Source organism: Molossus molossus, unplaced genomic scaffold (assembly GCF_014108415.1).
Source record: "Molossus molossus isolate mMolMol1 unplaced genomic scaffold, mMolMol1.p scaffold_m16_p_1, whole genome shotgun sequence".
In the NCBI taxonomy this organism is placed as follows: Eukaryota; Metazoa; Chordata; class Mammalia; order Chiroptera; family Molossidae; genus Molossus; species Molossus molossus.
In genome coordinates, this window is record NW_023425344.1 from 95,324,069 (window position 1) to 95,347,658 (window position 23,590).

At 38.4% G+C, this 23,590-nt stretch overlaps 1 protein-coding gene and 1 long non-coding RNA gene across 6 annotated transcripts in view; one reads left to right on the plus strand and one right to left on the minus strand.

The window, feature by feature from the left end:
* LOC118631002 overlaps window positions 1-23,590 on the plus strand; it is a 42,909-nt gene that overhangs the window by 16,769 nt on the left and 2,550 nt on the right. Inside the window, exons 2-4 of one of the 2 annotated variants that reach the window (XR_004959718.1) lie at window positions 7,786-7,954; window positions 15,315-15,419; window positions 15,744-15,927. This is a non-coding gene — a long non-coding RNA (uncharacterized LOC118631002). The remainder of the gene's footprint in view (window positions 1-7,785; window positions 7,955-15,314; window positions 15,420-15,743; window positions 15,928-23,590) is intronic. The other variant, XR_004959716.1, reaches the window with a different exon arrangement.
* The window catches only part of LOC118630981 (pre-mRNA-splicing factor 18), a 39,351-nt gene continuing 20,023 nt past the window's right edge, over window positions 4,263-23,590 (minus strand). For 2 of the 4 annotated variants that reach the window (XM_036263281.1, XM_036263289.1), the window contains 7 exons: window positions 22,659-22,772; window positions 15,247-15,393; window positions 13,571-13,639; window positions 11,372-11,512; window positions 11,175-11,246; window positions 10,450-10,605; window positions 4,264-4,707 (listed from right to left, as the gene is read on the minus strand). In XM_036263281.1, coding sequence (XP_036119174.1) covers window positions 4,627-4,707; window positions 10,450-10,605; window positions 11,175-11,246; window positions 11,372-11,512; window positions 13,571-13,639; window positions 15,247-15,393; window positions 22,659-22,772 — 780 coding nt within the window. In that variant the 3' untranslated portion in view covers window positions 4,264-4,626. Of the gene's footprint in view, window positions 4,708-10,449; window positions 10,606-11,174; window positions 11,247-11,371; window positions 11,513-13,570; window positions 13,640-15,246; window positions 15,394-22,658; window positions 22,773-23,590 lie in introns of all 4 variants that reach the window. The other 2 variants (XM_036263262.1, XM_036263271.1) reach the window with 2 other exon arrangements.

A 23,590-nucleotide genomic window follows, 5' to 3' on the forward strand; every position in this document is an offset into this window, starting at 1 on the left:
CTGAACTGGGCTGATTTACTGGTGGCAGCTAGTAATCTGGTGAGCAGGAAGTTGGTGTTGTCAAAGTTGAGTAAAATGATCTATTATAATTCTCATGTGTTAGAGTTGATTAAGAATCATGCTTTGATATAATAAATCTGATATTTGTCTATATGGTTATGTAAGATGGCTTACAGGGCCATAGTATTAGCATCTGCTCAGCGTATCATGAGCCAATGAACAGAAATGACATAATTCCTACTCCTCACCAATAAATAATTGAAAAAGACTCTTGGTGGTAACTAGGATTAGTATTGTGATGAGAAATATGAGTGTATATATCATATTGAGAATTCTATAATGGATCATGTGACAAATAGTGCTACTGGTATAAATATTAGTGAGAAGTAGACTAGTTTGAAGCTGAATGATCATTTCATAGTTTGAATTATTATTCATTGTCAGTTAGAAATTACTATTTCTCGCCCTGGCCAGGTAGTTCATTTTGTTAGAGCATCATCCCGATAGGCCGTAGTTGCTAGTTCAATCCCTAGTCAGGACACATACAAGAGAATCAAGCAATGAATACGAAAACAAGTGGAACAACAAATTGATGTTTCTCTCTCTCTCCCTCCCTTATGGAAAAAATATCCTCAGGTGAGGATTAACAACAACATAATTATATATATATGTGTATGTGTGTGTGTGTGTGTGTATATATATATATACACACACACATATATATAAATATATAAATTTATTTATTTATTTCTTGGCCAAAGTAAACATTATAGTAAGGATTAGGCTGGCGATAATGGTGTATGAGATTATAGTTTTTACATAGTGTGGGTATAGAATATATTTCTGAATATTATAGATGGTTATTATGACTGGTATAATTAGTATAAGTAGCAAAATTATTGAGGCGACAAATAGATTTACTACTTTTATTTGGAGTTGCACCAGTTTTTTGGTTAGACCAATAGATAACCTCCATCCTCCACAAGTCTGAAAAAGCCACACTGTTAAGTGTGGGGGCGTGAGTTAGCAGTTCTTGCATACGTTTTTGATAAATAAGAATTTTTACATTCTGTTATTACATTCACAAGTTAATGTTTTGGTTAAACAGTATTTACAAATACAAAGTCTGTAAATTGATCTTGGGGTTAATAGTAGTAGGAGTATTCAGTGCATTAATATGAGTGTTTTCTCTTATAAAGGATGCTTTAATATGTTAATATATGTGGTTGCCTCATTGGGTTATAATTAGCATGTAAAGGGAATATAAAGCAGCAATAACAATGTTAACTCCTATAAGAATGATGAATGGCCCAGCTGGTGTGGCTCAGTGGTTGAGCGTCTACCCCTGTACCAAGAGGTTGCTGGTTCAATTGCCAGTAAGGGCACATGCCCAGGTTGTTGGGGCATGCAGGAGGTGGCCAGTCGATGTTCTCTCTCATCGATGTTTCTATCTCTCCCTTCCCCTCTCTCTAAAAATCAATAAAGAAAAAATATTTTTAAAAGAATGATGGATAGGTGGTATCAAGAGAATGTTGATATAACTACAAACAGTTCTCCAATCAAGTTGATCATAGGAGGTAGAACTAGGTTGGTGAGAGTTGCTAATGGTCATCATGATGCTATGAACGGGAGAACTGTTTGTAGGCCATGAATTAAAATTGTAGTTTGGTTATAATTTAATCTTTTCCAAGCATTTTACTTTCAGAATAAATCATTTCTTTCAAACAAAAAGACAGTTGTATTTCTAAGGTATTTACTGAGGTCAAATACCAGGGCAATCTAAAGTGCTAGAGTAGGTCAGCAAATCACCAGAAAAAAGAACTTAACATTAACAAGTGTATTGCTATCAATCCTGTTTCCTATTCCACCAAATTCTGAAGGTTCAGAGCCCACAGCAAATACCTAAGATCTCTTAGTAGTGACAGCTGCCTTCCTAGCTCTGGTCTCTCAGGACCTCCCCATTCTTCCTACAAGAATTAGATGGTTCTCTCTCTCTCTCTTTCGCCCTGTGTGTCAGTTGTCTTTGGCCTCAGTTTTATTTCCCGAAAGGCTGAAATCACAGCCATAACTTCCAGATTGCCACAGGCTCTGTCCTGCAATGCTGAAAAAATACTGCTCAGTTTTTACAGCTGGCAAGAATATGCCTTCCTAGGAAATGTAGTACTGACTTCTGAGGGAAAACCGGTGTTTTACTAAATTTGAATTAAGAAGACACAACTCCTTTGGATAGGAGTCTGAGGAGGTGAGGAAGAAGAAAGGGGAGAGAATATATATCAGGATTGTGTCTGATTTTAAAAGATATGCCTTGTTTTAGAGCCAAAAACAGTATGTAGTATCTGCTAAACTATAATTATCATGATTCAGAAAATGTAAGAGGTGTTTTTTAGTCTACCTATATGATATTTGTAGTAATCTGAAATCTTCAGTTTCAGGGAAATGGAAAACTTTTCTATGAGGGATCTACATGTTTGAACCTGCCTCCCTCTACTCAAGCCCAAAATGGTTAACATTCATAGCACTGTAGAATATGTTACAGTTATTTTTTTAAACTATCCATATTGATCAATTTTAGAAGGTATTACTGTCATCATGTGATGTCGTTTCTTCTTTATATGGCATATAAACTAATGGAAGGCAAAGTGAAATTAACTGATTGCCATGCTGTGGTCTGGTGGAAAAACAAAAAGTAATATGGGGAGTATTCAGTCAACAATATTTACAAACGAGTCCTATACAGTAAGACTGTGTAGCAGAAGTGTAGATCAGCGGTTTTCAACTTTTTTTCATCTCCTGGCACACACAAACTAATCACTAAAATTCTGCGACACACCAAAAATTTACTTTTTTGCTGATCTGACAAAAAAAATAGGTATAAGTTTGATTCATTCGCACCAGACAGCTATTGTTGTGTTGGCTGTTGTCATTTTTTAAATTTGACAATCTTAAGGGTAAAGAGGTCAGGTATGGCATGTTTTAAAAATTCTTGCAACACACCAATGTGCCACAGCACACTGGTTGAAAATCACTGGTCTAGATCATTATCTTATTTTAGGAAAATCTAAGAAACAGTTTGGGGGATGAGGAACTTGATTCAATCTAGCACAGTGGGCCTCAGCCACCATCATGCAAGTAACCAGCAGGAACAGTCAGGTATAGACCACAAGTGGCCCAAAAGAGCTTTCAAGCCTTCCCCAGAGGGGCCAGAATAAGTGATTGTGAAGCTGTATCCACCTGCCTACTCAGCTGACTCGAGCTCCCACATCCTCTCCTCTATCCTTGTAAATTCAGAGCTGGCTGCAAGTGGGAGCACCAAAGAGCCTGCACAGTAAATGTTTCTACTATTACCAGAGCTGCTACTAAGACCACAATTATCATTATGTGAGCACACACTGCCCTTGACAGCAACTTTGGCTTTACTGTAATAACAATAAAGACATGACAACTAATATTGACTGAGCTCTCATTTGCTGGGCAGTGTGCTAAGCACTTTTTTAAACTTGAACACAACAATGATGCTTTGAGGTATGGACTATTACTAACTACTATTTGCGGATGAGGAAACAGACTCAGAAGGATTAAGTTATTCACTCACAGTCAGTAGGTGGAGACCTGAAATTCGAAGCTAGAAGTTCTGACTCTGGACAGATCCCCACTCTTACTGCCACTCCACCTGGTCAACTAACATTCTATTTACCCACTTTCCTCTATTAACTGATTCCTCTTAACTCCTAAAAGCACTGTGATTCATCACCGTTATCTGGGTATGACACTGTACAAGATTCAGAAGTCCTCATTTGTGAAAAATAAGACCTACTGTCTCAGGCAGTAACAAGAGTTCATGGCACCTTTCTCTTCTGTTGGAGGGATGGAGCTGGGAATAGCAGTTCACCACAGGTCTCATGAGGATGGAACTTGAGATATCAGTCTTCCTCTAGGAAGAACCAGCAGCATCAACACGTCCCCACCTTGACCTGGATGCACTGGGGTTATACTTAATTTGAACTTCTGTTGGTATAATATGCCATTTTTGTTTTTAAAATTTCTATTTCCTGTTCATTCTGTCTGTCCCAAGAGGTAACAGATGTGAAATTTACACTCCTTAGAAGATAAAAGCAAGCTTTGAAATGCAAGGAAATACTTGAATTAACCCTAATAAAACATTCAAGGACAATAAAGCTTCATTAAATGGTTCCATATTTTTGTTGAAATATATAAAAATATTTTCTAAAAACATGACATAAAAGACAATGTGAAAATCACCATATTTTACAGAAATATGTCCATCCTCAAGTGTTCGTTTTTAATATTCCAACTGCAACTTTCAGGTCTAGAGGGAGTCATTTTAAACCCCCTTCTGTGACTACTGTTTACACATTTAAACTATGAGGAAAAGTCTCTTAGAACTTAGTTCTACTATTTAAAACAAAAGCAAAACACAGAAATCAGTTTGCAGTCAGATGTGATATGAGGGCCAAGACAGTTCTTAAAATGAAGAGTTGCATTAGGTGGAACCAAGAGTCTAGAAACTCCATTTTTCTTCCCTCTTTCTTGTTGGTAATTCCAGAAGTCTGTACCATGCATGCTCCCTTAAGTTTCTTATCATTATCTACACATCGTACACAGATGTCACAGTGCATTGTACTCCACACATTTTGATGGATCTGTCGGAAAGTGCTTCTGGCAAATGGTCATTAACCTCTTCAATCCCTAAGAAAATAAGGAAAATGAAGATTGGTTATGATACAGTTAAACTTTTTTAAATTGCCTTCCTCTGTACTCCAGTTTACCAATGTCCCCATTAAAATGTGGCAGTCCCCAGCCCTGGCTGGTGTGTCTTAGTTGGTTGAGCATTGTCCCATGCACTGAAAGGATGCCGGCTCGATTCCCAGTTGGGATATGCCTGGGTTGCAGATTTGACCCCTGGTGAGAGAGTGTATAGGAGGCAACCAATCGATGTTTCTCTCTCCCTTCCTCTCTAAAATCAATTTTGAAGAAAACATACTTTTAAAAATACATCAAATCAATCAAAATAATTACTTAAAATGTGGCAGTCCTCAGCAATACCACTCAGACGTATATTGAGAGAAATGTTTATTCATGTGCACCCAGAGATATGTGTAAGATGGTCAGAGCAGAATTGTTCACAATAACAATAGCAAAAGAACTGGAAGTAACCCAAATGCCCATCATAGGAGAATATATGAAAAAGTATGCTCACAAATGGAACATTTTACAACAGTCTAAATGAATTCTAGAGCTTTATATAACAACTTGGCCTTTCTTCACCAGGTTCCAGTAGAGAATTAAACCCCACTGCCTAGCATAAAGCATCCATTGTACGTAATGAGACAGCTCCTCTCCTTTGTATGTAAAGGGTGCTACATATGTACCATCCTTGAGAAACATAAGAAAATAGGCACTCAAATCATCTTCTGTGTTCTGTGGTTCAGATGGAGAATTCTGGTTGAGAACAGATAGACATGAATCTTAGAAACAATGTTGACTATAAACAGCAAGCAGCAAAAGCTGTATACAGTACAAGAGCATTTTAATAAAACTCAAAAACAAAAATAATATATTGCTTAGAAATACATAATATGGAAAAAATATTTTGAAAAAGGACACATCAAACAAATTCAAGGTAATGGTTACTTCTGGAGTAGAGAAGGAAAATACAGATTCATGATCTTCAAAATGCTCTAGTTCTTAAACTGGGATTATGTTTTATTTATTTCTCCCTGCCTCTCTCCCTCCCTCCCCGAGGACATGCTTAGAGAGAGAAGGAAAGAAACATTGATGTGCTAAAGAAACATCAACTGGGGATCAAACCCACAACCCAGGTATGTTCTCTGAACAGGAATCAAACCAATGATCTTTTGGTCAAGTGGCACAGGATGACACTCAACCATCTGAGCCATTCCAGCAGAGCAAGGTCTTTAGATAACTGTTTTTACTTCATAACTTACATGTTACATGTATTCTTTTGTATGCAACTAAATACTACATAATATAAACATTTTAATAGCATAAAAACTGAGTACAATGGCCCTGACTGGCTTGGCTCAACAGAGTGTCGGCCCACAGACCTAAGAGTTGAGGGTTCGATTCTGATCAAGGGCACATACCTTGGTTGTGGTTCAGTCCCCAGTCCTGGTTAGGAAAGGCAACCAATCTGTGTTTGTCTCTCACACTGATGTTTCTTTTCTCTCTCCCCGTCTGAAGATAAATGGATAAATATCCTCAGGGGAGCATTTAAAAAAATAACAACAACAAAAAAAAACAGTACAACATTCCAAACATGATCCAGCCAATCTTGCAGAATTCTGTATTGTGCTACTTCACCTTTGTTCTGAACCTTTGGCATCTGTGTTACCATGGCCTTCAGTTCTTTTTTAGACAACTATACTACCCACCACAAATTCCCATGACCTCACAAATTTCAAGTGCTTTCTATCTCTTCTGCAATTAGGCCAGTTTTTATCTAGTCTATAACTTTGTAGTGATACTTTACATGATGACAAGAATAATCACTTAAAATTTAGCCTCATCCTTCACTATGTTTTGTTTGTTTTTTTAAATCCTCACCCATTTTTCCATTTATCTTCAGACAGAGTGGGAGGAAGAGAGAGAGACACACATCGACAGGCCAGGGCTTACCTGAGAATATAGTTTCCTTTGATTTTTAGATAGAGTGGAAGGGAGGGAGAGCGAGGGGAAGGAGGGAAGGAGGAGTGGGGGGGGGGCATTAAAACACTGACACGAGAAAGACACATTGGTTGGTTGCCTCCCATTCAATCCCGACTGGGGCTGGGGACCAAACCTCTAATCCAGGTATAGGTACATGCCCTCCCTTGACCAGGAATTGAACCCGAGACCCTACTCTGTGAGGGCTGTTGCTCTAACCACTGAACACACCAGCCAGGGCCAGAAAGCATAGTTTTGGTCAATTATATGAGAACTCCTGTGGTATCTATCTACAGCTGAGACAAGCCTGTCAGAGCAGTCTGATCTTTTAAAACCCTTAGTTGACATTTTGTTTTTAGTCATTCTTGTTAGCTTTCTCTTCCACAAGTGAGCAAATATGCCTGTAACTCATTATCCAAATTCACAATCAGGCCAGAGACAAGGGCAGAAACCTGTCACTCTAGATCTCTCTAGAACAGTTCTGGGAAAAGTTCTGCAGCCAGCAATGAATCCTATTGTTTTATCTACTAGCCTACAAAATGTCCTTGTTTGCAACTGTCTTACTGAAGTCTATATATCTACAGCAATATTGATTAGTCATTAAAAATAACTACTAAGAATAGTAACACTTAGTTTTATTACCTCCAATGCCATTTTTGGCACAAATTATTTTAAGGTTTCTCAGTTTGGCTTCACAAATATTAAAATCACCCAATTCCTATCACAATAAAAAGAATGAAACCCTGCCTGGCCGGTGTAGCTCAGTGGTTGAGCATCGATCCATGCACCAGGAAGTCACCAGTTTGATTACCAGTGGAGGCACATGCCCAGGTTGTGGGCCAAATCCCCAGTAGGGGGCATGCTGGAAGCGGCCAATTGATGTTCTCTTTCATCGATGTTTCTCTCTCTCCCTCTCCCTTCCTCCCTCTCAAAAAATCAATAAAGAAAAAATAATTTTAAGAAAAGATGAATGAAATCCTATCAGAGGCCAAAGGTTGACTATGTTCAGGTCTATATTAGATATTGAATATGAAAGTGCATATACAGCACCCTTCCTGGTATTTAACTAGTATTAGCCCCAAATTCATTTTCTTTCCTCAGAATAATACAATGAAATGTCATCTGCTCTTAAGAGAAGAAAGAGCTTCATGATCTGGGAAAGCAGAGGATGTGGCTATAACTGCACCCCCAGCAACAGAAGAGCAAGCGTATCTGGAAATCTGAAGAGGAAGGGTAAAAAACCACCTTGAAATGTTTGCTGATATAACAGGTACCTGAATCATCATCAAGCGTTTGGAACTCTTAATTACTTTGTAATTATCCAACTATTCAAACAACTCTTAAGCTTAAAATAAAAAACGAAATCATAACAAAAATATCTGCAAAATCTCTTTGGTCCCATAGTAAGGAAACAACACAAATATAAATTATTTCTATGCATTCTCCCATAGAGTATTAATTCAATCAGCAAATATTCATTGAGCATTCACCATAAGTGTAATACGTTCTAGACTCGAGGGGTTTAACAGTGAACTATGTTCTTTTGTGGAACCAACACTAAATTATGTCTGATAATGTAACGTAAGTTATCATTAAATTTTCCAGTGGCCATATCATATTAGTTTTATTACACTTATAGTTCACTAAATTCCCTAATATTTCCTCTCATACACTGCTCAGATGTATACTCAAGCAACTAGGTTATTGGATCCAAATTTATTTATGGCAATATGTCCTTCAGTCTGTCAAGAATTTCTATACTGCCAGTTTCTTTTTTACCTTACACCCTATTTCTTATAGTTTCTTGTTGTCTATAAATCTGATGAACGTACCTCTCTGTGTAATCATCTCAATCAGTCATTTGAGGTCACTAAGAAACTATGGCATATGTTAACTAGCATGTACCCAAGTAGACGTGGATTAATTATTCAGTATTCCATGGCCTCCCTCACTCAACAAGCTATGAGTCACCTGACTGTATTGTCATATCTACCTATCCATAAAAATATTATTGGGTTTAGGTCAAACACCTTCCCAAAGTTCAGATATAGTATGTTCACCAATTTTCCCTAACCATGTTGGGGATAAAAGAGAAATTTTTTTTTTTAAATCCTCATCCGAGGACACTTTTGCATTTATCTTCAGATAGAACAGGAAGGAGGGAGGGGAGTAGAGAGAGAGAAACATCAATGTGAGAGAGACACATCGAGTGGTTGCCACCCACATGACCCCAACCAGGGCGGGGACAAACTGCAACCGAGGCACGTGCCCTTAGTGGAAACCAAACTTGGAACTCTGGTCCGCGGGCCCATGCTCTAACCACTGAGCCAAACTGGCCAGGGCTTACCTTCTCATTTAAAAAAATTCTCTTTTGCCCTGGCCAGTTTGGCTCAGCGGTTAGAGCATCGGCCCGCGGACCAGAGAGTCCCAAGTTCGGTTCCTGCTAAGGGCATGTACCTTGGTTGCAGTTTGTCCCCGGCCCTGGTTGAGGTTGTGTGGGTAGCAACCAGTTGATGTGTCTCTCTCACATCGATGTTGCTCTGTCTTCTCCCTTCTCTCCCTCCCGCTCTATCTAAAGGTAAATGCAAAAAATGTCTCGGGTGAGGATAAAAAAAGAAAATGAGAAGGTAACAATGTAAAAGGATGTACAACTAAGGGGTGAAAAGGTCAATATGTAGCTTCCAATATAAACCAGAAAGCTTTTAAAAAATAAATACTAGGTTGGGAGCATTTAAGATCTTCCCAACATATATCATCAGTTTGGCTCAAATAACTCATAAATTTTTTTTTCTTTAAGTAAATAAATTCTAGGTATATTTTGAAAAACAAAAAACAGTTTATGGGAGGTACCATTATTAAGACAATTTATCTAATTATATGATCTCTTACACACTTACAGCTTTTTTTTTTCCCCATCCTCACTCGAGGACATTTTTTGATATTTGTTCAGATAGAGTGGGAGGGAGAGAGAGAAACATCGACGTGAAAGGGACACATCGAGTGGTTGCCACCCACACGACCCAACCAGGGCCGGGGACAAAGTGCAACTGAGGTACGCGCCCCTAGCGGGAACCGAACCTGGGTCTCTCTGGACCGCAGGCCGACACTCTAACCGCTGAGCCAAACTGGCCAGGGCCACACTTATAACTTACAGCTTTAAAAAAGGGTATATAGCTGAACATACTAAGCAAATTTAATCATTGGAATTGTTTTCAATTGTTAAAGCCAAACAAGCCCTGCGGGTTTGGCTCAGTGGTTTGAGCATCGGCCTGAGGGAAGATCTGGGGTTTGATTTCTGGGCAAGGGCATGTACTTCCTGGCCCCGGTTGGGGGTAGTGCGGGAGGCAACCAATCGATGTCTCTCTCTCCCTCTCTCCTTCACTCCCCCCCTCCCTCCTACTCTATCTGAAGATAAATAGGAAAATATCCTCAAGTGAGGATTAAAATAAAATTTTTTTAAAAAGTAACAATACAAAATTTATTGCAAATACTCTAATTTGCTGCTCTTCACTAAACTCCCAAAGCAAACTGCAATAGTCAATGCTGAGGTAACTGAAGCATAACACTTCACCCTGTTTTGCATTATATATGGAACTTAAAGAGTTATTCAGTGAAGATGTTTTAAACACATTTATAAGAACTGTACTTACATACTATCATGCTATACATCCTATTTGTTATAATTCCTTTGCTCTCAAAATACACAGTTTTGGAATTGGATAATGTTGACCTCCAGAGAAATGTCTTTCCCTCCAGACTGCTTACCTGAATATATTTCCGCTGTGTTTCATCATTTAAAACATGTGCGACATGCTTGGAGAAAATCTTTTCCCTACCCGTTCTGGCATGGATACCAACCATAGTGACACCAATGGGCCAAGGGGCATTTCCGATGGCCATCTGAAGATAAGCATCATTAGCCTAAAAAGAAAGATTAAGGAGAGATCAGAAAAGCAGAAATATTGTATTGGTCCATATTCTTATATCAAGTATTCCACTGCTACTGCTGCAGTCCTCAAATGGGAGAGATAAATGCTGGGAGCCTGACTCGGAACATTTCTCATAGAAACAATCATAAAGGTGGTCAAATTACATCATATCATTAGTACAACAGTTCAGCTATATTATGAATTAAGTAGGTATTTACAGCTACATAACATCGTTTCTATGGGAAATTTGTTCCAAGCTATAACCAATCTATAACCAAATTTTGAAATTCTGTTCCATTCATGAAACATACCTTGCCTATATCCAGTACATGATCTGAAGAATCTTTACACCTACCCTAAAGATGACTAAAAAATAAAGTTTTGCCCCACAGTAAAGTTGACACTACATAAGAAAATAAAAGGTTTTTTTAAACTACGAATTCCTTTTACATTTATTCTTAAATCTCGTATGTAAAATTCTCCCACACCAAATGAACATATTGTGTACATAGCCTAGATGGACAAAAAACTATACTTCCAATGCACAGCATGGTCACATACCTTCACATATTCTCTCTGCAACATGAATTTAATAATATCTGTTATGGATTCTTTAATATCAGCAGGAAGATTCTGGAAAAGAAAAAACACAACTAATTTCAGAAGCTACTGTGTATAGTTACAGACCTCATTTATTCTAATTTTATATATACTATTTTTTTAATCAGTTAATAAAAGCATATTTTGAGAAACTTCACCCTTTTCCGTAGCTTTCTGAAAAGGGGTCTGAGATAAGACTCGGTCTGTTTCTGAGTAGCACTGTTCAGTTTGCCCTGCACACTGCGTTTCACATAATCTTCTCTGGCATTCAGTTCTTTAGCCCAAACACCTAGAAGGAACTGTTGAAAGAATGGGTAAGATTAGACTATAATGCCACCCAGTGGTTAAAGTTTAAAATTCCCTAACACACAAAACAGTATACTATCATCCTTAGAGTAAATTTCCCAACTGATTACAATATCATCCACTAATATTTAATGAATGAACTATACTTACTTATTCTGTCATGTATGTTCTGAATTAGTGCCTTTGGCAATTCACAAACATCTCTATTCTATATATATTACTAGCTCAGATATAATCCATTTACCCTAAAAAGAATTACTAAATTACATGAATAATTATTTGATAGAAATAAAGTTTTAGTTGTATTTCTATTACATAAACTTCACCCCACCTAGATTATCAGCCATAATACCATAGGTGCTGAGATATTTAATGAATCCCCCAAGAATGTTGTTGTAGTATCTGGACTTTCTACTTTTGCAGTAAAGACAATAATTAAATGTAAAAAAATTCCCACTAAAGCCTGGCTGGTGTGGCTCAATGGATTGAGTGACATACCATTAACTGAGAGGTCCTGATCCCGGCAGGGCACATGCCCAGGTTTTGGGCTCCATCCCCAGCAGGGAGTGTGCAAGAGGCAGCCAATCGATATTTCTATCTCCCATTGATGTTTCTCTCCCTTCCTCTCTCTAAAAACATTTTTTTAAAAATTCCTACTAAAATGCCTAACTAAAAGAGAAGGAAAGAAAAAAGGAACAGAAATAAAAGAAACTATTATCCATACCCTCCTCCACCCCACCCTGGAAAACTGCCGCAGTGCTCCTTGGGTTTACCTGTATAAAGAGCAAGCACCCTTCTAGCCCTGGCCGGTTTGGCTCAGCGGTTGGAGCGTCGGCCTGCGGTGCAGAGAGACCCGGGTTCGGTTCCCGCTAAGGGCACGTGCCTCGGTTGCGGTTTGTCCCCGGCCCTGGTTGGTCGTGCAGGTGGCGGCCACTTGATGTGTCCCTTTCACATTGATGTTTCTCTCTCTCTCTCTCCCTCTCTCCCCCTCCCGCTCCATCTGAACAAAGGGTGGAGGAATGTCCTCGGGTGAGGATAAAAAAAAAAAAGAAAAGAGCACCCTTCTATAGAGGCAGATAAACAGTGATGAACATACTGAGAAGAACATACTCCCCTAGTGGCAATCCTATATAAGGAGAGGCTGTCACTCTAAGAGAAAATTCTAGTTCATAACTAGTTCCCATGTCCTATCTAGTTCCATATCATTTCCTGAACAGATTCAGAATCTTGATGACTGATATGTTGTATTTAAACTGTAAATGCAAGTAAAAGCATTTTTATACGTCTTTATTGATTTATAGAGAGGGGAAGGGAGAAATATCGATGAGAGAGAAACATCAATGATAGAGAAACATTGATAGGCTGCCTCCTGCATACCCCCTACTAGGAATCGAACCAGCGACCTCTAGATGCACGGGACAATGCTCAACCAACTGAGCCGCACCAACCAGGGTATAAAAGTATTTCTTGCATTTAAATCTCATAGCCTAAACACAAATAATTTATGAGTAAATGGTGAAATCTGGAATTTGCACACACTCTACCTAAACTAAAATAAGAAATGCTGAGAAGATGGAATGAGCATATCATAGCAAGAATAAGCAGCTATCTGTAGAAATGAGAAAAGGCACAGTCTCCAAGAGGTTTCTGATAGGTTTGGTTTTATCATTGCCAACGTATTCCTACTTCCTTCCTTTCCTTACTTGTCATCACCTCATAAAAGCTTCTAGTACTCTTCCCTCACTGTACTCCTTCCTAGAGTGCTTCAAAAAATGTAGAATTCCTCAAACTTCTTGTTCATTCTACTGCTGTAATTATTTTTCTTCTTCATTTTTAGATTAATAAGTCAGCTTTTTTCTAAAGTGCCAAGAGGAACACAAACATAGTCTTTGATTAACCTCTATATGCAAGTGCAAAGCAGTATCATAAACAGTGTACATGCCAGTAATGTTTTGCTTTCCCTTCCCTGACTTTGACTCTTGACAATCCAAAAGTATAAAAACAGTTGTTAACCAACCAAAAACACCCTTTCTTAGCCTAAAAGTACATACCTTAAGGAATTTGGTGATGATGTCCATGTCTTTATGATCATCACCTTTTCCTAAAGATTCTCCCAGTGCCTGAAAAAAAAGAATGCTCCTGCTCATTAGTAAAGAGCAACAACTGAATATATATGTTATTAACACCACTCTAAACATGGCTCTTTATTACATAGACTGTCAGATTTCTATTTAAAAACCTGATGGAATTTCAAAGTAAAAAAATTTAAAAACACCAATTTGACATTTAAATTTTGAAAGTATGTTATCTTTTATGAATCAAAAGACAGAAGAGACAGGGTAAGTGGAGTGATTGCTAATGAATATGAATTTTCCTTTTCAGGAGAACAAAACTGTTCTAAAATTAGATTGTGATAATTGTACCACCCCATGAATATACTAAAACCCACTGAACTGTACACTTTAAGTTGGTAAATTGTATGATATGCAAATTTTCCAATAAAGCTGTTAAAGGGGGGGACAACTGATGACTCACACCAATTATTCCAATAAAAATTAGATTCCATAGATAGGTGCTTTGTGTGTGGGGTGGGTGCAATTAAAAGGACATCCTCTTCAACTATGATGCCAACATGCACAAGAAGGAATGTAAGGAAAAAGAAAACTAACACTTTACATTTTATTAGGTATTAAGAACTTTACATTAAGCCATATTGTTTGCTCGAGCTAGATATTTGGATAACACAACATTGCTCTTTAATTGAGATTACACATATCACTACACACTCAACACACAAACAAAAATTAGAAAGCAAAATATTGCCCAGGGATTAGGGGTATGAGACATGCCCTGCTGGTGGGATACAGACTAGTGTAGCCCTCTGGTGGGCAACTTGGCAATACTTAAACAAGTTAAATATATATAAACCCTGCAATCCCACTTCTGAGTCCATAGGGTGATGTACAAGATTATTCATCACAAAGCTGTTTGTGGTAACAGTGTGCTGGGAGCAGTCTAGTTGTCCATCATAACAGGGAAAAAGCAGTGAATGCCACAGGGTATAAACTGTTACATAGTAGTTAAAAGCAAAGGTTTAGATGTACATAGACATCAAGGATGGATATTAAAAACACAGTTCAAAGTATAAAAAAAGAAAAGTAAAAAGAACAAAGAAGAATTCTATAGTACAATACCATGACCATCAAAACCACATGCACACGAACTACTACTGGTTTTAGAAGACCTATGAATAAAACAATGCACAAACATACTAGAATTACTTTTTTTTTTTTTATCCTCCTCTGAGGACATTTTTTTGCATTTATCTTCAGATAGAGTGGGAGGGAGAAATGGAGGAAGAGAGAGAGAGAAACATTGATATGAGAGAGACACATCGAGTGGCTGCCACCCACACTACCCCAACAGGGGCCAGGGACAAACTGCAACTGAGGTACGTGCTCTTAGTGGGAACCGAACCTGGGACTATCTGGTCCGAGGGTCGACACTCTAACCGCTGAGCCAAACTGGCCAGGGCAGAATGACTACTTTTGAAGGCAGGAAGCAGGGGAGTGTGAGTAGAGAATGAGAAAAAAGGGACTGAAGGAATAAAAGCATGAAATGAAAGAAGGACCTTTGTAATGACCAAAGACGAGTGTGCTCTGAAATAAGCAATCTGAGGAACTCAAGCATTTGCTGCAGGGATGAGGTAACGTGGTACAGAGATTACCTCTAATTCTTCAATTGTGGTGTTTTCTTCATGAACTTTCAAATCATTCTGTGTGTCTTCCTCTCCAGGTTCTTGACCACCCACAAGTTCATTCAGGTATTGCTGATCAATCTTATCCAAAGCTGCTTTTAGATCATTCCTCAATCCCTAAGAAAGGTGAAAAATTAGACCAGGTATGAAATTTCACTAATGTTTCACTCGACTTTTCACTAGTAAATATAATTCATCTTAGACTACCAGCCAAGATGGTGGCATAGGTACACACTACACTTGCCTCCTCCCATGACCACATCAAAATTACAACTTAAATGGTAGAACAACCATCATTGAGAACCACCTGAAGACTGCTCTAAACTGGAAATATTCAAAAATGTCAACAGTATAAACTAATGTATATTAGTTTAACATTATACAGTATAAAACTAATGTCTCCGCTATATCTCAGGCTATCACTATATTTCTAACACAAGCAAATTCCATATTCTATTCACATCCAGTTTGTGACTGTTTAAGAAAAATGAAAGCCTTAAGCTGGACCCTTAAGGACCAAAGATCTAAATGTAAGAGCTAAAAGTATAAATTCAGAATAAAACATAAGGGGAAAGCTTCATGACATTGGATTTGGGAATGATTTCTTATATACAACACCACAAGCACAGGCAACAACTACAGCAAAAACAGGTAAGTTGAACATCAAAATTAAAAATGTTTATGCATCAAAGATACTATCAATAGAGTGAAAAGATAACCCATTGAAAGGAAGAAAATATCTGCAAATTATATATCTGATAAGGACTGATATCCAAAATACACAGAAATTTCTGTAACTTAACAAAAAACAATGGATATGATTAAAAATGGGCAAAGGACTTGAATAGAAGACGACATGCAAATGGCCAATATGCAAATGAAAAGATTCAATATCACAAGAAGACATGAAATCAAAACGAAAATGAAATACCACTTTACATGCCTTAGGAAGACTGTTTTTTTGTTTGTTTTTTATTATTATTATTTTAAGCCTCACTGGAGGCTTCCCATTTATCTTTAGATAGAGTGGGAGGGAGAGAGAGGAAAAGAGAAAGATAGAAACATCAGTGTAAGAGAGACACATCAATTGGTTGCTTCCCGCATGACCCCAACCAGACCCAGGACTGAACAGCAACCAAAGTACATGCCTGTGACCGGAATCAAACCTGCAACTCTTTGGTCCACAGGCCAATGCTCTAACTGCTGAGCCAGACTGACTAGGCAGGACAATTATTATTTAAAACAAACCCACAATAACAAGTAGTGACTAGGATGTAAAGAAATGGAACACTGTGCACTGCTGGAAATGTAAAATGGGGGAGCTGCTGTGGAAAACTGGGCAATACCTCAGAAAGTAAAACATACCCACATTCAGACACATTATAATTAAAATGTCAAAAGATAGCCCTGGCCGGTTTGGCTCAGCGGTTAGAGCGTTGGCCTGCGGTCCGGAGAGACCCGGGTTTGGTTCCCGCTAAGGGCACGTACCTCGGTTGCAGTTTGTCCCCGGCCCTGGTTGGTTGTGCGGGTGGCGACCACTCGATGTGTCCCTTTCACATCGATGTTTCTCTCTCTCTCTCTCTTCCTCTCTCTCCCTCTCTCTCCCTCCCACTCTACCTGAACAAAAAATGGAAAAATGTCCTCGGGCGAGGATGATAAAAAAAAAAAAATGTCAAAAGATAAAGACAATGAGAGATTCTTACAAGGAGCAAAAGAAAAACAACTTATTATATAAAATGAAACACACATAAGAGACATCAGATTTTCAGCAGGAATTTTGCAAGCCAGAAGGGAGTAGCACAATTTATTCAAAGTACTGAAAGAAAAAATTTCCAACAAAGAATATGCTTTACCAGGCAAAATTATAATTTAGAATTGAAGGAAAGATAAGTGTTCCAAGCAAGCAAAAGCTAAAAGAGTTCATCACCACTAAACTGGCCTTATAAGAAATGTTTAAGTGCCCTGGCCAGTTTGGCTCAGCGGTAAGAGTGTCAGCCTGTGGTCCAGAGAGAACCAGGTTCAGTTCCCACTAAGGACACGTACCTCGGTTGCAGTTTGTCCCCAGCCCTGGTTGGTCGTGCGGGTGGCAGCCACTCGATGTGTCCCTTTCACATCGATGTTTCTCTTTCTTTCTCTCTCTCTCTCTCTCTCTCTCCCTCCCTCCCACCCCCTTCTTTCCCTCCCTCCCTCCCTCCCACTCTATCTGAACAAAAAATGGAAAAATGTCCTAGGGTGAGGATAAAAAAAAGAAAAGAAAAATGCTACAGTGATTTTTTAAACCAGAAAGAGTGCTAATTAATAATAATAAAACAATATGAAAGTATAAATCTCACTGGTAAAGGTACATACAGAGTAAAGGTAGTGAATTAATCATGTATAAAGCCAGTATTAAGGTTAAGACAAAAGTAGTAAAAATGATCATAACTACAATAATTAATTAAGGGATACACAGGATAAAAAAGATGTAAAATGTGACATCAAAAACATAAAATGTGGGCTGGATAAAGTAAAAATGTAGAACTTTAGAATGCATTCAAACTTAAGATGTTATCAACTTAAAATAGATTGTCCCAGCCCTGGCCAGGTGACTCAGTTGGATGGAGCATTGTCCTGTATACCAAAAAGGTTTCGGGTTTGATTTCTGGTTGGGGTGTGTATGGGAGGCAACCAATGAATGTTTCTCACATTGATATTTCTCTCTTCTTCTCTAAAATCAATAAACATGTCCTTGGGAGAGGATAAAAATAAAAGACTGGCCCTGGCTGGTTTGCCTCAGCGGTTAGAGCATTGGCCCGCGGATCAGAGATACCCAGGTTCGGTTCCCACTAAGAGTATGCACCTTGGTTGCAGTTTGCTCCTGGCCCCAGCTGGGGTCGTGTGGGTGGTGGCCATTTGATGTGTCTCTCTCACATCGATGTTTCTCTCTCTCTTCCTATCTCCCTCCTGCTCTATCTGAAGATAAATGCAAAAATGTCCTCGGGTGAGGATAAAAAAATAAAAGACTGTTCCAGCTATAAAACAAATAAGTCACGAGGATGTAATGTTCAGCATAGTTACTATTGTTAATAATACTATATTGCATATTTGAAAGTTGCTAAGAGAGTAACTCACATCACAAGAATATGATGGTGGATGTTAGCTAGACTTTTTTTTTTTCCAAATAGAGTGGGAGGGAGAGAGAGAGAGAGAAACATCGAAGTGAAAGGGACACATCAAGCGGTTGCCACCCTCATGACCCAACCAGGGCCGGGGACAAACTGCAACCGAGGCACGTGCCCCTAGCGGGAACTGAACCCAGGTCTCTCTGGACCACAGGCTGATGCTCTAACCGCTGAGCCAAACCGGTCAGGGCTAGCTAGACTTTTTGTGGTGATCATTTTGCAATATACACAAATATCAAAATCATTATGTCACACGCCTGAAACTAATATAATGTTATATTGTCAGTTATACCAGAATTTTAAAAAATGGCCCTGGCTGATATGGCTCAGTGGCTAGAGTGTTGGCCTGCAAGTTTGATTCCCAGGCAAGGGCACATACCTGGTTTGCAGGTTCGTTCCCCACCTCCAATGAGGGAATGTTGTAGAAAGCAGCTAATTGATGGGTCTCTCTCACATCAATGTTTCTCTCTCCCCCTCCCTCCCTTTCAGTCTCTCTTAAGAAAAAAAATCAATGGAAAAAATATCCTCAGGGGAGGATTAACAAAAAGTACAAATAAGAAATTCTGTATTATTTGGCACAGGCTTGAACAAAATTATAATACAGCAGGTTGATATAAATTAATATTAAAAGTAGAAGTTTTTATTGCATTTTTTTGTTTTTTTTAGAAAGAGGGAGAGAGATAGAAACATCGATCAGCTGCCGCCTGCACGCCCCCTACTGGGGATTGAGCCCACAATCTGGGCATATGCCCTAACTGGGAAACAAACCAGTGACTTCTTGGTGCATGAGTTGACGCTCAACCACTGAGCCACAATGGCAGGGCTAGAAGGTTTTTAAAGTAATAAAACATGAGTGGTAAAAAAAATTAAATAATATAAAAACTTACTATTTCACAGCAGTATTTTATGCAATCTTTTAATAAGGAAAATGATTCAGAATACAGAAGAGGAATAAATGTTGGTGAAAAGAAGCATTTATAAAAACCACTAACTCTTTCCAAGAATTTAGGTTAAGAAAGTGTTAGGATTAAAAATAAAAACAGCCCTGGCCGGTTTGGCTCAGCGGTTAGAGCGTCGGCCTGCGGTCCGGAGAGACCCGGGTTCGGTTCCCGCTAAGGGCACGTACCTTGGTTGCAGTTTGTCCCCGGCCCTGGTTGGGTCGTGTGGGTGGCAACCACTCGATGTGTCGCTTTCACGTCGATGTTTCTCTCTCTCTCTCCCACTCACTCTATCTGAACAAAATATCGAAAAATGTCCTCGGGTGAGGATAAAAAAATAAATAAAAAATAAAATAAAATAAAATAAAATAAAAACAAATTACTGTTAACGTTAATAATATAAATGATGAAATTTTTTAAAAAATCATTTATACTTTGGGGAAAAAAGTTAAACATAAAATCACCAAATGATCCAGCAGTTCTACTTCTGGGTATAGAATTGGAGAGACTAAAACAGGTATCTGTACACCCATGTTCATAGCAGCTTTATTCACAATAGCCAAAAGATAGAAACACCCCAAATATCTATCAAGGATGAATGGATAAACAAAGTGGTGCTCATACACACAATGGAGTATATTTCAGCCTTTAAAAAAACTGAAATTCTGACACATGCTACAACATGGATGAACCTTCAAAGTTTTATGCTAAGTTATAAGACTGGTCCAGTGGAATATTCAGATAACCCTAGCCACTCACCACGTGACTACAATCACATGGAAGATCTCGAGCCAAAAACTGCCCAGCATAACTCAATCAAATCACAGAACTTTGGGAATAATAAATTATCTTAAGGTACTGAGTTTCAGAATGGTTTGTTACAGTCAGCAATGACCAAAAAAGATTTTATAATTTTTTTTCCCTCACCCGAGGACATTTTTGCATTTATCTTCAGATAGAGTGGGAGGAAGAGAGAAAAAGAAACATCAATGTGAGAGAGACACATCGAGTGGTAGTGAGAGAGACACATCGAGTGGTTGCCACCCACATGACCCCATCTGGGGCTGGGGACAAACTGCAACCCAGGTACGTGCCCTTAGTGGGAAACCAAACCTGGGACTCTCTGGTCCACAGGCCGATGCTCTAATCGCTAAGCCAAACTGGCCAGGGCAATTTTATAATAATTTTTTAAAATTAAACTTTCTTTATTTTATTTATTTATTTTTGCATGTATCTTCAGATAGAGTGAGAGGGAGGGAGGGAGGAAGAGAGAGAAACAGCAATGTGAGAGAGACATATCAAGTCGTTGCCGCCCACACGACCCCAACTGGGGCTGGGGACAAACTGTAACCGAGGTATGCACCCTTAGTGGGAACCGAACCCGCTGGCCGATGCTCTAACAGCTGAGACAAACTGGCCAGGGCTATGATAAATTTTTTAAGCTACTAAATTTTGGGTGGTTTGTTACATAGCCATAGATAACCACACCTGTTTCTAAGTAACTGCTAGTGCAAGTAGATAAGTTAATGAGTCCTCAGAATCTGTGAACAGCACTACTGTAATTAACAATTATCCAAAGCATAAAACATACTCTTTTCAAGAGCCCATGAATATTCACCAAAACAAACCATAAACTGAGCCATAAAACAATATTAGAGTTCTAAATTAAAAGCTAAAACTGTTATGCTTTTTTACAAGAAAATACAGAAGAATATACCTTTGAGACCATGGGACAGGCAAAGGTTTCTTAAGCAAAACATCAAAAGCAATAACCATAAAACCAAAAGCTGATCAAGTAGACTTCATCAAAATTTAAAACTCTCCCTCAAAAGACACCATAAGAGAACAGGTAAGCCATCAACTAGGAGAAAATAGTCACAAAATACATATCTGTATCTCACAAAGGACTTATCAAGATTATATGAAGAACTCATACAATTCAAAAATAAAAAGACAGAGAACCCAATTAAAACATGAACAAAAGACTTTAACACACACTAAGCAGAGAAAGATACAGTCAGTAAGTCCATGAAAAGATGCTCATAATCTTTGGCTACCAGAGAAATGTAAAAACCACCACAATGAGATACTATTACGCATACGAGAAAATGGTTAAAATTTTAAAAACTAACTAAAAATGCTGATGGCATTTGGAAATATTTGTCATTCCTTAAGAAGTTAAGCATACATTTACTCTTACTGTTCAGCAATTCCACTTCTAGGTATTTACCCAAGAGAAAGAAAATAGGCTCAAAAAAGATTTATGTAAGAATGTTCAGCCTTGCCCTGGCCGGTTTGGCTCAGTGGTTAGAGCGTCGGCCTGCGGTCCTGAGAGACCCGGGTTCGGTTCCCGCTAAGGGCACGTACTTCGGTTGCAGTTTGTCCCCGGCCCTGGTTGGTCGTATGGGTGGCAGCCACTCGATGTGTCCCTTTCACATCGATGTTTCTGTCTCTATTCTCTCTTCCTCTCTCTCCCTCCCACTCTATCTGTACAAAAAATGGAAAAAAAAAAAGAATGTTCAGCCTGGCTGGTGTGGCTCAGTCGCTGAGCGTCAACCCATGCACCGAGAGGTCGCCATTTCAATTCCTGGGCGCACATGCCCAGGTTGTGGGCCAAATCCCCAGTCGGGGACATGCAGGAGGTGACCAACCTATGTTCCGTCTCATCAATGTTTCTGTCTTTCTCTCCCTCTCCCCTCTTCTCTCTCTAAAATCAATATAAAGAAAAAAACAAAAAATTCAAAAAAATGTTCAGAGAAATTTTATTCAGAATAGCCCAAAGTTGAAAAACGTATTGTGGTATATTCATATGACTGAATACCATCAGCAATGAAAAGGGAACAAACTATTAATATCCACAATAACACTGATGAATCTAAAAAATACGCTGCTCAAAAGAATCCAGACATTATGACTTCATCTATAAGAAACAGAACAAATGAAATTACTCTATGACGTTAGAATTTAAAATGATGGTTGCTCAGGAGTGGAGAAGGAAGGATATGGGATTGGCCAAGAAGGGGTGCTGGAGAACTTCCTTAGATGATGAAAATGTTCTATACCTTCACAAGGTTGGTGGTTACAAATGTATATGTATTTGTCAAAATGCACTGAACTGTATGATTAAGATATGTGCTTTTTAAAAATTTTTTAAAAACTTACATTCACCAGCAACTTTTTCCATTTTTTCCTATAATAATTCAATTGGTCAAACTCCATCAAACTCCACACTATTCTAGTTTATGTGGAACAGTGATATTTTAGCTTTGTTTTGACTTCTTACCTTGTTAACTTCTGGTGTGAGGATCTCTATTTTTCTTAAACGCTGAAAAGCATCATAATCAGTTTCTCCAAATAGTCTGATTGGTTCTCCTCTTTCTCTCAATCTCCTAATAACCTATTAAAAATAAAAATAAGATAGTAGTTCCTTATGTTATTAGTGATTGTAATTCCTATATTAGGTGACCTAACACTTACTTTGAAATGTCAATGCAAAAAGCTGTGTTTGAATTTTAATTTTCCATGAACAAATATATTGAGTTATTGTCACACCTTAAATAATCCTAACAGTTTAGGTCAGTTGGCTAACTGTTTCAGGAAAGGACCAATCAGAGTAGTAGTATACATAAGAAAAATATTAAGATGGGAACAAGTGATAATATTCATATGGGGAAGGAAAAGTTTGGAGTCAGCTGATACTCAACGACCACAGCCAAGGTCAGCGTTGCAAGACTACATTTAAACAAAACACTTGTCCCTCAAAAGAGAAAGTGAGTATGATCAGGATGGGTCACATGCAGGGCTTTTGAGGGGTTGATAATACTGCTTTATTTCTTGATTTGGGTGATAGTTATACAGGTGTTTTATAATTATACAGTATATCAAACCTATGTGTTTTATACACTATATACATGCTATAGTTCATAAAAAGGAGAAATAAAAAGTATATTTAATTAATAAAGGTTAATCCAAATTAAAAGTAATACCAAGAACTTTACAACACACTTAGAAACCACTGGTAGGGCTCCCAATGGATTAACTGAAGCTTGGTATTAAAAAGACACATTTGTCAGGTCTCTTGTCGGACAAATGACAGGAATCACATCTCTTCATGAAACAGCCCATCCCATTTATGGATACATTTTGCTTCTCAAACTAAAATCCACCTCCCTTAAACATCTACCCATTTATCTTAGTTCTACTTTATGCAACCGC